Source organism: Spodoptera frugiperda, chromosome 12 (assembly GCF_023101765.2).
Source record: "Spodoptera frugiperda isolate SF20-4 chromosome 12, AGI-APGP_CSIRO_Sfru_2.0, whole genome shotgun sequence".
In the NCBI taxonomy this organism is placed as follows: domain Eukaryota; kingdom Metazoa; phylum Arthropoda; class Insecta; order Lepidoptera; family Noctuidae; genus Spodoptera; species Spodoptera frugiperda.
The window spans coordinates 4,411,459-4,424,903 of NC_064223.1; the positions used below are offsets into that span (position 1 = coordinate 4,411,459).

The 13,445-nt window shown below is 32.5% G+C and overlaps 3 protein-coding genes across 3 annotated transcripts; 2 read left to right on the forward strand and 1 right to left on the reverse strand.

Moving 5' to 3' along the window:
* Window positions 1-983: 983 nt before the first annotated feature.
* LOC118262571 (torsin-like protein) lies at window positions 984-3,616 on the forward strand. Its single transcript, XM_035574053.2, has 6 exons — window positions 984-1,457; window positions 1,555-1,829; window positions 2,012-2,163; window positions 2,269-2,414; window positions 2,494-2,641; window positions 3,040-3,616. The coding sequence occupies exons 1-6, from the start codon at window positions 1,256-1,258 to the stop codon at window positions 3,167-3,169; spliced, it is 1,053 nt and encodes a 350-aa protein (XP_035429946.2). The 5' UTR covers window positions 984-1,255; the 3' UTR covers window positions 3,170-3,616.
* On the reverse strand, window positions 2,954-10,887 carry LOC118262572 (autophagy protein 5). Its single transcript, XM_035574054.2, has 5 exons — window positions 10,557-10,887; window positions 10,236-10,441; window positions 10,009-10,133; window positions 3,921-4,121; window positions 2,954-3,802 (listed from the first exon to the last, which is right to left on the reverse strand). The coding sequence occupies exons 1-5, from the start codon at window positions 10,710-10,712 to the stop codon at window positions 3,696-3,698; spliced, it is 795 nt and encodes a 264-aa protein (XP_035429947.1). The 5' UTR covers window positions 10,713-10,887; the 3' UTR covers window positions 2,954-3,695.
* A 308-nt stretch (window positions 10,888-11,195) lies between these two features.
* On the forward strand, window positions 11,196-12,428 carry LOC118262570 (ribosomal RNA small subunit methyltransferase NEP1). The gene is made up of 3 exons (XM_035574052.2): window positions 11,196-11,477; window positions 11,564-11,807; window positions 12,085-12,428. The coding sequence occupies exons 1-3, from the start codon at window positions 11,334-11,336 to the stop codon at window positions 12,405-12,407; spliced, it is 711 nt and encodes a 236-aa protein (XP_035429945.2). The 5' UTR covers window positions 11,196-11,333; the 3' UTR covers window positions 12,408-12,428.
* The last annotated feature ends 1,017 nt before the right edge of the window (window positions 12,429-13,445 follow it).

The window sequence follows — 13,445 nt, forward strand, 5'->3', positions numbered from 1 at the left end:
GATTGTCTTCTATATTTATGTATTTTGTGTAACACAAGTCATTTGTTCTTATAATTAAATTGTATAACCTGGAACTATTACTTTCTAATAATTGTACCTTATAATTTATTCCCTCAGTGATTTGAATATCATTTGGATTGCCAGAATCTTTGTTTGAATTGAAATGTCTAGGTTTAGTATAAATTAATATTACTTTATGTTCTTTGGTAACTTTTTGTATCATTTTGAGTAAATTTTTTATGTACAAATCCATCTTTGTTATTTTATGTCCTTGCTCTGACCAGTAGAATGCAGTCAAAGTGTCAAATATTAGTAATGATATATTATGATGGTTTGTCAATATATTGTCTAAATTATGAATAGTTGTATACAACTGTGTTGTATCATATATGTCTAATATGAACAAGTTACTGAGAGATCTATGAAGGGCATCATTTACTTCAACACAATCAATATTTGAGGCTGATAATGTTCCAATTCGTTTTTTCAATGTTTTGATAAGTTCTTCATAGTTAAGTTTTCCAATCGTATTGAAAACTAATACCCCAATGGGTTCTACATTAATCTTGCTAGGTAATAAAGCTTCTACGATCAAATCGATCAATAAACTTGAAGAGATTTCTTCACCAACTATTTCGACTACATCGTCCTGTTTCAGTCCGGGCTGGAATAAACTGCAATAAAAGTTTTCAATGACTGGCTTCTTAGTCAACCTTGCTAAAAGTTGAACTCCTGATTCAACTTTATACTTAATTGATGTCATTTTGAAGATATTTTGTTGCCAAACAAACACAAAGAGTAAATAAAATAATATATTATAGCAGCAAAGTTACGCGCGCCAAACAATGAAAACAACAACAAATACAACAATATCTACAGACAGCTTGACAGTGACTTACTCTGCTACTTTCAATATTGACAATCGTTTTCATTAAAAAACCAATACAGTCTATGCTGTGAATCTATGCTCCTATGGTTGTAACGTTTGTCAAGTGTCAATGAAATCGTCTAGCATATGTCAAATGTCACCTTTTGTTGTTTTTAAATGTCTTGCAATCTCTTGTAAACTTAGAATATCATTTCATTATTTGTAGAAGTAATAAACCGGTTTTGGCCTTCTTGTAACCAACAAGAAATAAATAGTAAAATGAAATTTTTAAAACTGTCTAGTTTTAAGTGCTGAGTGCTCGTAAAAAACTTATAATTAAATAGTATTTCTCGTCTACAATATTCCCGCCTGTCAGTCTGTTGCAAAATGCTAATAAGAAACAATATTTTATTGTTTTCAATATTGTTAACTCTATTACAATGTTGCTTTTCCGAATTTATCACAATGTCTTTGCTCGGAACCGCTGCTATAGCTAGTGGTTGGTACAAATGGAATACGATAAAAGATAATACGTATTGTCGGTATGTGGAATGTTGTAATGATCAGCATGTGCCTTTCGATATCAATAGTGAGTAGAAATAGTTATAGTTCCTTTTCAATACATGAAACATTCCAATTGTACAATTCTCGCTACACATTTATATTGACATTTATTTACTTTACAGAGTTGAAATTATCATTATCTCAAAGAATGTTTGGCCAGCCATTAGTTGATGAGTTGGTTAATATATTACACGCACACAAAGAGGCTGTAAGTGACCCAAACAAAAGTAACAAAAAGGCTTTAGTGATAAGCCTTCATGGATGGCCTGGTGTAGGTAAAAACTATGCTGCTACTATGATAGCTGAAGCACTTTATGCTAAAGGTATGCACAGTAAATATGTCAAGCTATATATGGGGAAAAAAGACTTTGACTGCTCAAACTTGCAGCAGAAAAAAGTAAGTATAAACTTATAAAAGTATAAGTACCTACATAGAGTCAGTTCTTAAGATTAACTAATAAAACTTTATGACCTTTGGTCTGCTGGTCTTCTCTGATCTGACTAAAAAAACATTTGCTAATGTCTGTCAACATTAAACATATTCAATTACTTTTAAAACAAGTGTTTATTTTATTTCAGGAAGAATTGGTGGCTACTTTAAATAGTATTGTAAGAAAATGTCCAAAATCATTAATTATATTTGATGAAATCCATGATATGTGTCCTTCAGTATTGGATACCATCAAACCAATGCTTGATCATCATCATGCTGTGGATGGTATTGATTATAGGTAAGTTACGAACTAATGACAACCTTTTCTTACAGGGAGTCAAAAGCAAGAAATGAACAAAGTGAAGATAGGCACATTACTCTTAATTTTTGTCTGCCTTTTCAGAGATAGCATATTTATATTCATATCAAATATTGGAGGTCAAGAAATAGCGACAAAATTGTTGGAACTCTATGATAAGGGTGCAAAGCGGAATGATGTCGAATTTCATGACTTTGAGCCAATTATAAGGAGAACAGCATATTTCCAAGGTTATTTACATATCATATCTTCTTTATTTTTATTGTGAAATATTATTTGTTTTTTAATTAATTTAATTCATTATTTCAGGTGGGTTTGAAAAGGCTGCTGCAATAGCAAATCACTTGATAGATCATTATGTGCCATTTTTACCCCTGGAGCAACAACATGTAGAAATGTGTGCTCTAGCTGAGTTTAGATCTCATGCCATATACCACCCAACAAAGGAAATGATGATGTAAGTGTATTATCTTCAGTTTATACCTAAATATTAAATGGACAAAAATAATTTGTATAGTTATAAAATACCATGATCATCTTATTAGGAATCATAAATAAATAGCAGTAATTGTCATTTGAATTTTCCCTAAAGATTCCATATTCTTTAAGCCATTGCATGTTGGAATGCAAATCTACAAGAGACAATGTGTTTTCTTTGTGTTTCATATACCTACAGACAAAAGGTTAAAGATGTTAAGCCTAAACAGCTATCTAAAGTACACTTATTTCAAATTAACTTCTGGTGTTCAAGTAAAATCAAACAACACAATCTAAATTAAATACATTATTTACTTATGTACATTTAAGTGCTTAGTAAAATAGTTTAAAATTTAAATCTTTACACATCTATTACAGGGAAGCTTTATCAGTTATAACATATGGCCCTAATGAAGACCAGCCAATATTTGCAAATAATGGATGCAAGCGGTTTACAAGACACATTCCTTATGTAATACAAAAGAATAAACAGAAGACAGAGTTATAAACAACTTAAACAACAGAGGTAACCTTGTGATATTTTCAACTGATATTTGTTAATTTATTTAGCTTTAAACCTTTTTGTACAAAGTAGTTGTATTTCGTAAAATGATAATAATAATACAGAAGCATTTTTAAGAACATTTGGTTTGTTAAGTTTTACAAAACATCACATCTGTTTATAATGATACAAATTCTATTTGTTGACAGTGTTTTATTTAGATAAAAAGAAAAGATCATGTATTATTATTTATTTTGTTAACAATGAAGTTGCTATACTCTTGGGAATCTTGATGTTAACCTGAATATTCTATTAATTTATAAACTAATGATGATGTAAATAAAAACTTAAGTTTATTTGCGAGGAGTATTAAGTAAGGACTGTTCTCTCTCTCTAAATGTTGTTTTATATTCACTAAATGTGACTATTTGGCAATAAAACCATTCATTACTACTACGTCTTTGATTTAATTGCTTTACATGAAATCACACTTTATCTTATGGCTTAGGATAAAAGCATATAATTAAGTTTCTTAAAAGACACACATATGAAGAAAGTTATCTGGATAACTCAAATGTTCAGAAAGCCATTGTAGAGGTGTATCAGTTGGGATTACTATCCCATGTGTCCTTAGTTGCACTGAAAAGGAAAATAGAAATGTTTTAAAATGATTACAGTATTATTATACTGATTCTAAGATTTAAATTGTCATAAAATAAACAAACATCACATATTAAAATATAGTTAGTATACATACCATCAAGTTTATCTGGATACAATTCAGCAATCATTTGTTGCAATGTTTTCCTACTGCCATCATTGTTCTTAGGACTAACAAGGCGCTGACTGCATGTTCCATCATCTGAGTATAATTTAATAGGAATGTGTTTGAAACCTTCACTGTCTCCATGGGATTCCATCAGTCGTCTATTTATAGCCCAAAATTGATCGAATTTGTCTGCAATAAACAACACCGTTCTTAAATATCTTAATTCTGATAAAAACAAAGCGGCTGATGATACATATAGGATATTAAAGTAAGTGATAATGTTTTTCACTGTGGTTAATGGCCAGTAACTATAAAAATGCTGCAGAATATTGTGATATTGATATAACCTCATGATTCATTCTAAATCAAATAGTGGTACCTACTTGTACTATGTATGCGTGTATATGCCCCTTGATATGAGTTGTTTGTACAGTACTTTTTTTTTTTTTTGCTGTGGCAACACTGGGGTAAACAGCTGATTTGTTACTGTCCGTATTATTTTTTCTTTAATTTATGTTTTTTTAGTGTATTAATCTCTGAAACAATCTCAGCACTGAGGAAATATATTATATATAGTGTATACTAAGAAGTTTTCGTAGTTTTAAAGTGATTTTGTGAAGTTGGTGAAGTTCGAAAATTTACGGTTACCGGCGTAAGGAATTTGTTAAACTGTCATCTCAATATCAGGTAAAATATTGTATAATTTGAACGAAATAGGCTATTTTGCATTATAATAATCGTATTTACAACGATACCACTAAATAAAATTCAAGTATAAGGCCTGATAAGTTAAAAATATTAGTAAACATAACCTCTTTGCGGTTGTTGACACAACTCCTTTGTTTAAAACTACTTAACTTTTCTAGCAGTTTTCTTGACTAAATCAATTTCCCATTTTATTAACATAACTTCCATCTTACTGTCTCCTTCTCTTACTTTCAATATGATTCTAACTCGCAAAGCCCATGCTCGCCAAGAGGAGTCAAAACTCAACCTGGCTTTGAGCGAACTAAAGGCTTCAAAAGAGTTGTGTGATCAACTGCTGAAAGAAAGAGATGACAATGAGAGGGAATTCCTAGACGTTTTAAATAATAATAAGAAACTGAAATGTGAAATGGCTCAGTTACATACTCAACACACTGAAGCCATTGAGGCTCGGGATAGGCTCCAATTTGTTGTGGACGGATTCAGTCAGTGTAGCAGTGAGTACGAACAAACATTACATAGTAAAGCTCTTCTAGAACATCAGCTACATGAGGCCAATAATCAAATTAGCCACCTTGAAATGATTAACCACAACATCACGGCCAGTCTGAATAACAGTCTCTTCAGCGAATTGGTGTCAGCCCGTGCTTCTCAATCACAACAAATAGACTTGAATCCATTGACTATAGATTTAACAGGTGAAAGTGATTCATGTCATTCTAAAAAAATCCTTGTTTTAGTAATAATAAACTAAAAAAATATATTAAGATCAATAAATTTATAACAAAAACCAACAGATTGATCAAAAGACAAAAGTTTTTTATAAAAAATGTTAAACTTAATAAAGAGCGTTTCCGGCTTCTAAACCAACTAAATATTTACTCTTCAAGATTAAATAAAAATAACAGGAAGTATGAAACTGACACCAACAACCTACAGTTAGAACTAGACCATTTAACTGCAAAGTTGCACACCATGACCAACAAATATAGTGCATCTGAAAAACAAATGAGAGAATACATGTTGGCGATGGATGAGTTAGTGCGGTCACAATCACAGGAGAACCAATGTGAGAAATGTGATTCCAGCAATGTACTGCCTGCTTGTACTTTGCCACCATGTGATACCACCTTGTCTCATGGTGCCAGTTTATTACTTCCTAGCCAATGTAATAATAACTCTAGCTGTAATAACAATAATGTTGTGATCTTCAGTGATGAGATTGGTAAAAACTTAGGTTCCTTATTGACAAGTAAATACCCTGGACAATCAATAATAAATCACTGTATGCCCGGCTGTACTTTTGGTAATATTTTGGAGAGAATTATTAATTATAATTTTAGTCATGATGCTACCCTCATAATTATTTGTGCAAATAGAGGTAGTTTGAATAAAAATAATTTTCTTAAATATCATAGTTCACTTGTAGCACTTAAACTAAAGCAAATAATTTTGTTTACATTACCTTACAGCAATAGCTTGCCACAGGAAGAAAATAACCATAGATATAAATTAAATGTTGCAATGTGTAATTGCATAAATTATAATTTATGCAATTACACAAATGTACATATTATTGACACCAACAATTATGTTGGTAAACATGTTTATTTGACGAAAGATAGGTACTATCTTTCCAGGTATTATTTAAGACAGATAGCTGTGTCGCTATCATATTTTATTAATATAACAGCCAAAATCTTGGCTAAACAGGTTGCTCCTATTGAGCAACATTCAAATATTGACATAGCTCAAAATAATTCTATTAGTGTTGACATTCCCCATAATTTAAATTAAAAAATAAGACAAGAGAGTCCACCTCTTGCAAATATAACAGTAATGTTATCAATCTGGTTCACCAAAATATTCAAGGTTTTTTGAGTAAGGAATTAGAAATAGAACTATTTTTAAATTGTAATAGTATTGATATTCTGTGCATTACTGAGCATTGGTTGAAATCTCATCAACTAATGTTCAACTTTGGTAATCATCAGATTGGTAGCTCGTTCAGCAGGGAGAACGCTATACATGGTGGTTCACTAATTTTACTAAACAACAAACTTAAATTTAAAGAACGCAAGGATATAGTTAGTTACTCTGTTGAACGTACTGTTGAAATAGCCTGTGTGGAATTAGAGCGGTTTATTGTTTTAAGTGTGTATAGACCACCTACTGGTTTGTATGACTGTTTTGAAACAGTATTAGATGAAGTACTAAATAAACTCAGTAGTTCAAATAAATTCATCATTACTTGTGGCGATTTTAATGTAAATTTGTTAGAAAATTCTAGTCTAAGTACAAAAATTGTAAGTTTATTTGCCTCATTTAACCTCACGAACCTGTTTCTGGAGCCCACTAGGATAACTCCTACTAGTGCCACTTGCCTAGATAATATTTATACTGACATTGTACCAACTAATAAACAAATAATATCATTGCTTGATTCAGATCATTGTGGACAATTAATTTCAATAACAAATAAAGTAAATAAAGTGTCGAAACCACATATTATTGTTAACCCAAAGACTGAAAGACGCATTGAAACTTTCAAATCTAAACTCACTGATAAAATACCTTTATTATTAAGGAATAAAAATTCTAATAACTTGTGTGATGAATTTTTTAACATTTACCATACCGAGTTTAAGTCCACCTTCACACCTAAAACCATACCAGCTCATGGCAATGCGTCTTTCAATCAATGGGCAACTACTGGCATCTATAAAAGTAGGAAACGCCTATATGAGCTTTATAACGAGAGGACATATATTAATACAACTGAATTTAGTGAATATGTAAAGAAATATTCTAAATTATTTAAAAAAGTTTGCTCAATTGCAAAATCGTTATACTTGAGCTCTAAAATAAAAAACAGTGACAATGTAATTAAAGCGACCTGGAGTATTATTAACAGTGAAACAGGGAGGTCTAAAGAGAAGAGTTGTGAATTTAGTCTTATAATTGATAATAATGTAATTAAATCGGATGCAGAAGTCGCAGCTGCATTTGAAAACTTCTTTTCGGACGTTCCTGTGTCCACTACTAAGTCTTTGAACTCATCTCCCACAGTTGCAGAATCTTTACTAAAAGAAAATGTTGCAGCTTGCAATTTAGGCTTCTCTTTCGAACACATAGATTATACAGATATTGTCAAAACGTTCCATACCTTGAACAAGAAAAAGACTGCAGATCTGTGGGGTAATTCTGTGTTCATTACCGGCTCTGTAATAGATATTGTAGCACCCGTATTAGCTCTAATCTTTAATAACTGTGTCGATCGTGGTGTGTTTCCTGATCTCATGAAGAATAGTAAAATAACTCCGTTATTTAAATCGGGTAGTACTTCTGACCCCACTAACTTTAGACCTATTTCAGTACTACCTACATTCAGTAAAATTTTTGAAAAAATTATTCTACATCAGTTGCAAAGATTCTTTAATAGAAATAAATTATTACATGGAAACCAGTTTGGTTTCACAAGGGGTCGTTCAACAACTGATGCCGGTGTTGAACTTCTTAATAACATTTATGATGCATGGGAGGACTCGGCCGACGCATTGGGTATTTTTTGTGACTTATCCAAGGCGTTCGATTGTGTCTCTCATGAAACACTGATCAGGAAGCTATCCCATTATGGAATACGGGGCAGCTCTCTGGATCTTCTTATTTCATACTTGAGTGATAGGATTCAGAGAGTCGACATTAACGGAAAAGTTTCCTCCGGGTCTATTGTTAGGATGGGTGTTCCGCAGGGGTCAATTCTCGGCCCGTTTCTTTTTCTTATTTATATTAATGATTTACCTTACCTTGTGAAGGATAACCATGGGATAGTACTGTTTGCTGATGATACATCTTTATTGTTTAAACTCAAACGTGGACAATTAGTCAGTGATCATGTAAATAGTGCTCTCTCAAAAATAGTACGCTGGTTTAGTGCCAATAATTTATTACTTAATGAATCAAAAACTAAATGCATTAAATTCACAACACCAAATGTTAGACATGTGAAAACCAGCGTGCTAATCAAGGGCGAGGAGTTGGACCCTGTAGATTCAACTGTCTTTTTAGGTATAACTCTGGACGCTAAGCTACAGTGGGCTCCACACGTAGATAAGTTGTCGAAAAGGCTCAGCTCTGCAGCATATGCCGTTAAAAAAATTAGAAATTTAACCGATGTAAATACAGCGCGATTAGTATACTTTAGTTATTTTCATAGTATCATGTCATATGGTATCCTCCTATGGGGAAATGCTGCTGACATTCAGTCTGTCTTTGTGCTGCAGAAAAGAGCCATTCGATCAATTTATAATCTTAGTCCGAGGCACTCTCTTAGGGAACTATTTAAAGAAATTAATATATTGACTGTTCCTTCTCAATACATTTATGAAAATGTAGTGTATGCTCACAAAAACATTAATTTATTCAAAAAGTATTGTGATATACATAATATAAACACTAGAAGTAAAAACAAATATATTGTTCCCACTACTAGACTTAAGAAAATAAGTGGTTCGTTCAGATGTCAATGCATACGCTTTTACAATAAAATTCCCAGCGATATTCAAAGTTTGAGCCTGAATAAATTTAAAAATGTTATTAAAGAAAAACTGTATAGTAAAGCTTTTTATAAAATTAAAGACTACTTAGATGATAGTCAGGCTTGGGAGTGAGCCGCTATAATGTCCACACAGGTCATGTTGACATGTTTGTAACACAAGTTACATTTTTATACAATTTGACATGATATACATTAATATCATTCGATATTTTTTTTTTTTACATATTATTTTTAAAATTGTTAGTTTGAGGACCGTGCGAGAGTTTGCCTAGTCATTTCACTTTTAGTTAATTATGTTCTGACAGTGTGAGCATTTGTGTGGCCTACCCAAATGTTCTTTTGGTTGGTATTGTTCGTTGGATCATTCAGCAACAGCCGTCAGCTGAGCTAATTGTAAACTGACACATGCGTGCTGCCATCTGAACAGGTCCGCTCAAACTGCTGTGGTTCTTTCCTCAAAAGACCACTACAGAATAAACTTGCACGGTTCTCCGACATCTCTAATTGATTTTGTCTGGACTTTAAAAGAGACTATGACCTCTGAGTTTGTTTCGGCATTTCTTCTCAGAGTAGTCGGATAGGAAATGCCGGCCTCATCTAGCTATTTGAAATATTGACGTGTAAAAGTGTTATTTTATAATCTATTTACAGAAATAAATATCATTTATCATTTATCATTATCATTTAGTATTACATAGATAGGTGTGTAAGATTCATAGCAATTGCGTTCTATGGTCTGCCTACCCTCATGGGAGATAGGTGTAAGGTTGTGTATGTAGATACTAAAAAACATTGCAATATAATATTTCTTACCATTTTGTAAACCAAGCCATAATTGATTGTGGTCTTTCTTCTGCATTGTGGACATGACTTGGCCTCTGTGTTTTAGAACATCAGCCTCCTTCACAGTTGACATAAAATGTGCTTCTACAACATCCCTGAAATCATTATTATTTAAGTTTTTTAAACTTAATATCAAAATATTTAAGAAAAAGATTTTTACAGCAATGAATTGAAAGAAGAAATCTTGATGTTATTACTTGTTTGTACAATGAAGTAGGACGTCTTCTGGGAACTTAGTGAAGTGCACAGTTAGATGCCACGGTAGTTGAGGGTCGTTACCACAATACAGATCATAGAGAAAGCCTATTGGGTAGTGCCATTTGAGGGGCTGACCATTATAATCCAACCACATTTCACTATCAGAGTTTTCTTGGGAAATGTAACGCAAGAAGTGTCTTTTCATCTGAAAATATCAATAAGTAATTTGTAAATAGCTTTGTACCACATATAGTTATTGAATATGTTATATGCATGATAAGCATCTATAATTTATAAGGATAATATTGTGAGTAACCCACCTTATCTGTTACAAGTGGAAAATAGCTCAATCTTGGGACCATAACATAAAACGCATCGGGTTGTTGTATTTCCATTATTTCTTCTTGTGCTAATTGAAAACAAATCGGCAACTTGCCGTCCCATATTTCACGAAGAACCTCTCGATCATTAGCCATGAAGATATTGTTGATTTATTATAAATAAGCACAAATATATTCAGAAGATTATTCAAAATCCGATGTTACAAGGAAACCAGCACACCAAAATAATATTATTGATAACAAAGTGATGCAGCAAAGGCGAAACTCGAAAACCTAATTTTGACAACTGAGTAGAAAGACAACTTGGATAGTGATAGCTGACAGTTGTTTTGTTTATATCATTTGCAAAATCCGTTCAGAAAGCTACATCCAGTTTTTATTGTTGTTTATGGCTAGGCTACCTTGGCAAACAAAAGTAACACAAAATAACATGACCTTATTTATACTTACTTTTAATTATAAACGAACAAGATTATACAATGAGTATTCTAAGAATAATTACAAATTATTATAAGTAAATTATGCCGTAGAAAACTTCTTTATTTATTTCGTCTAGAAACAACACGCTTTTTCCCTTGAATGTCAACTTGACATTTACCAAATATTGTCAATCTTTTCAACGACGTCTGACGGCTTGTCTTGTTGAGTCTTGTCAATTTATAAACACGTGCGTTTGAACAGTGTTTTGTAAATTCTATATCAAAAGTTGTGGCTTAAATAGTCTATTTATTGTTTTTGTTACAACATTTATCAAGAATGGGAAAGAAAAGGAAACTGGGAGCCAAAGATGACGAATTTGAATTCGATCCAATACCGAGACATTTAGTAACTTCACATATTAAAAAGCAAGAGAAACGTCTGATAGTTATTTTAGAAAATGCTCAGCTTGAAACAGTAAAGGTACAGTGAACACTATTTGTATGGATATATCAGGTAAAACTTAAAATTTTAATCCCACGTGCTAATAATATTGTGTTTATTTTCAGACAGGCAACAGCTTTGAGTTACTGAACTGTGATGATCATGCAAACATTTTACGGAAGAATGACAGAGACCCTGGCTCATGCAGGCCCGATATAACTCATCAATCGCTCCTAATGTTAATGGATTCCCCTCTCAATAGAGCTGGCCTCTTGCAGGTTTATATTCACACAGAGAAAAATGTGCTCATTGAAATAAACCCACAAACCAGAATACCACGTACTTTTAAACGATTTGCGGGTTTAATGGGTAAGTCACTGAAGTATAATATCTGAAAGTATATTTAATATAAAGATTTTTAAAGTTATAAGTTTTTAAACTGCCACGGTCACTAGTAATATCATTTGAATTTAAAATGGGATTTTTATCATGTTTGTTTGTTTTTGTGAGTTTCCGATATTTCAGCTCTGTTGCAAGCACCATGATCACGGATTATTTGCGTTTAGCAATGAACTCATTACTTTTAAAGTTTATCTTTATTTGTAAACTTTATCATCATACTTAAATTTCTATTTCTTGTTTACAGTTCAACTTCTACACAAGTTTGCGATTCGAGCTTCTGATGGTCCAATGAAGCTACTTAAAGTTATTAAAAATCCTGTCACATCACATTTACCAGTTGGTGTAAGAAAAGTAACAATGTCCTTTAGTTCTACAGTTGTGAAAAACTGTAGAGAATTAGTACCAAAAGATGAACCAATTGTAATGGTTATCGGAGCTATGGCTCATGGTAAAGTAGAGGTAGACTATTCCGAAGATGTTATATCAATAAGTAATTATCCATTGTCAGCGGCATTGACTTGTGCCAAACTATGTACAGCTTTTGAGGAAGTTTGGGATGTTGTATAAATAAACAATACTGTATTATTATTGGTTTTTCATTTTGCTTTGGAAAAAATTTAATAACACCACTTTAGACTTAAATTGAAAAGTAAGTGACATAGAATGCAATCAATTTTCATAATTTCGTTAAAAGCAGGTTTTGCGATAAACGGAATTCACGTTATCAGAGATTTAGAACAGTGCCATCTGTCTTATGTAAAATGAGTTGCTTGAAGAGTTCTACTATTAGCTAATAGATGGCAGTAAGATGCTTTTTCTTGGCCTATCAAATTGCAAATTGCCATTCAAGATTGTTGCCAACATCCAACTTATGATTATGTTATTTGTACGTAACAAGAAGGAACATTATTTTAATATCAATTTTCAGAATACTATCCTATAATCCTACGAAGTAACGGGCAAAGTTAAACCAATGTTTCTCGTGTGAGTGAGGTTTGAGTTTGTGGGTCCCAAACATAAACCCCTACACTTCACTAAAAGACTGGCAACGCACTTGTAACTGTAACTCTTCTTGTATTGCGGGCATTTGCGTGTTCGCAACATCTAATCTGGTGATTCGTCTGCGCCATAAAATAACTTTGGTTAGATTGCGATTAAATAAAAAAAAAAACAACGTCATCAAAATCATGGGAACACACATACTTACTTAACTATCTACTTATTACAAATTAGGAAGCATATCTTCATCCCACGTGTTCGGCTTGAGAGTCGGCTACACATGCTGGGGCTGCAAAAACTAGTTGCTGCCACAAAAACGGTAACGAAGTGGCATCCGTTAAATTTACAAATAGGCGGGTATGTCAAACAGAATTGTATCTTGTATCTACTAAGTATCCTTCACACACCCGTCACCAATTTCCTGTTGCGTAAACGGCACGTGAAATACAGGTCCTCAGGAACTTTAAAAATAATTAAGTGCTTGTAGGTATACAAGCACATAATTTTAGTACCTGCCTTTAGATAATTTTGAAACATGTCGTATTTTAAATTAAATATAATAATGAACCAGTGTGAAGGATTGTACGAGTTCTCGGATTTTATAAT

Coding starts and splice junctions, on each gene's coding strand:
- LOC118262570 (XM_035574052.2), top strand. CDS start 11,334: ATGGGAAAGAAAAGGAAACTGGGAGCCAAAGATGACGAATTTGAATTC. Junction 11,478..11,563: donor CTCAGCTTGAAACAGTAAAG/GTACAGTGAACA, acceptor GTTTATTTTCAG/ACAGGCAACAGCTTTGAGTT. Junction 11,808..12,084: donor ACGATTTGCGGGTTTAATGG/GTAAGTCACTGA, acceptor TCTTGTTTACAG/TTCAACTTCTACACAAGTTT.
- LOC118262572 (XM_035574054.2), bottom strand. CDS start 10,712: ATGGCTAATGATCGAGAGGTTCTTCGTGAAATATGGGACGGCAAGTTG. Junction 10,442..10,556: donor TTCCACTTGTAACAGATAAG/GTGGGTTACTCA, acceptor TGATATTTTCAG/ATGAAAAGACACTTCTTGCG. Junction 3,803..3,920: donor GTATCCAGATAAACTTGATG/GTATGTATACTA, acceptor TTTCCTTTTCAG/TGCAACTAAGGACACATGGG.
- LOC118262571 (XM_035574053.2), top strand. CDS start 1,256: ATGCTAATAAGAAACAATATTTTATTGTTTTCAATATTGTTAACTCTA. Junction 1,458..1,554: donor TGTGCCTTTCGATATCAATA/GTGAGTAGAAAT, acceptor TTTACTTTACAG/AGTTGAAATTATCATTATCT. Junction 2,415..2,493: donor GAGAACAGCATATTTCCAAG/GTTATTTACATA, acceptor TCATTATTTCAG/GTGGGTTTGAAAAGGCTGCT.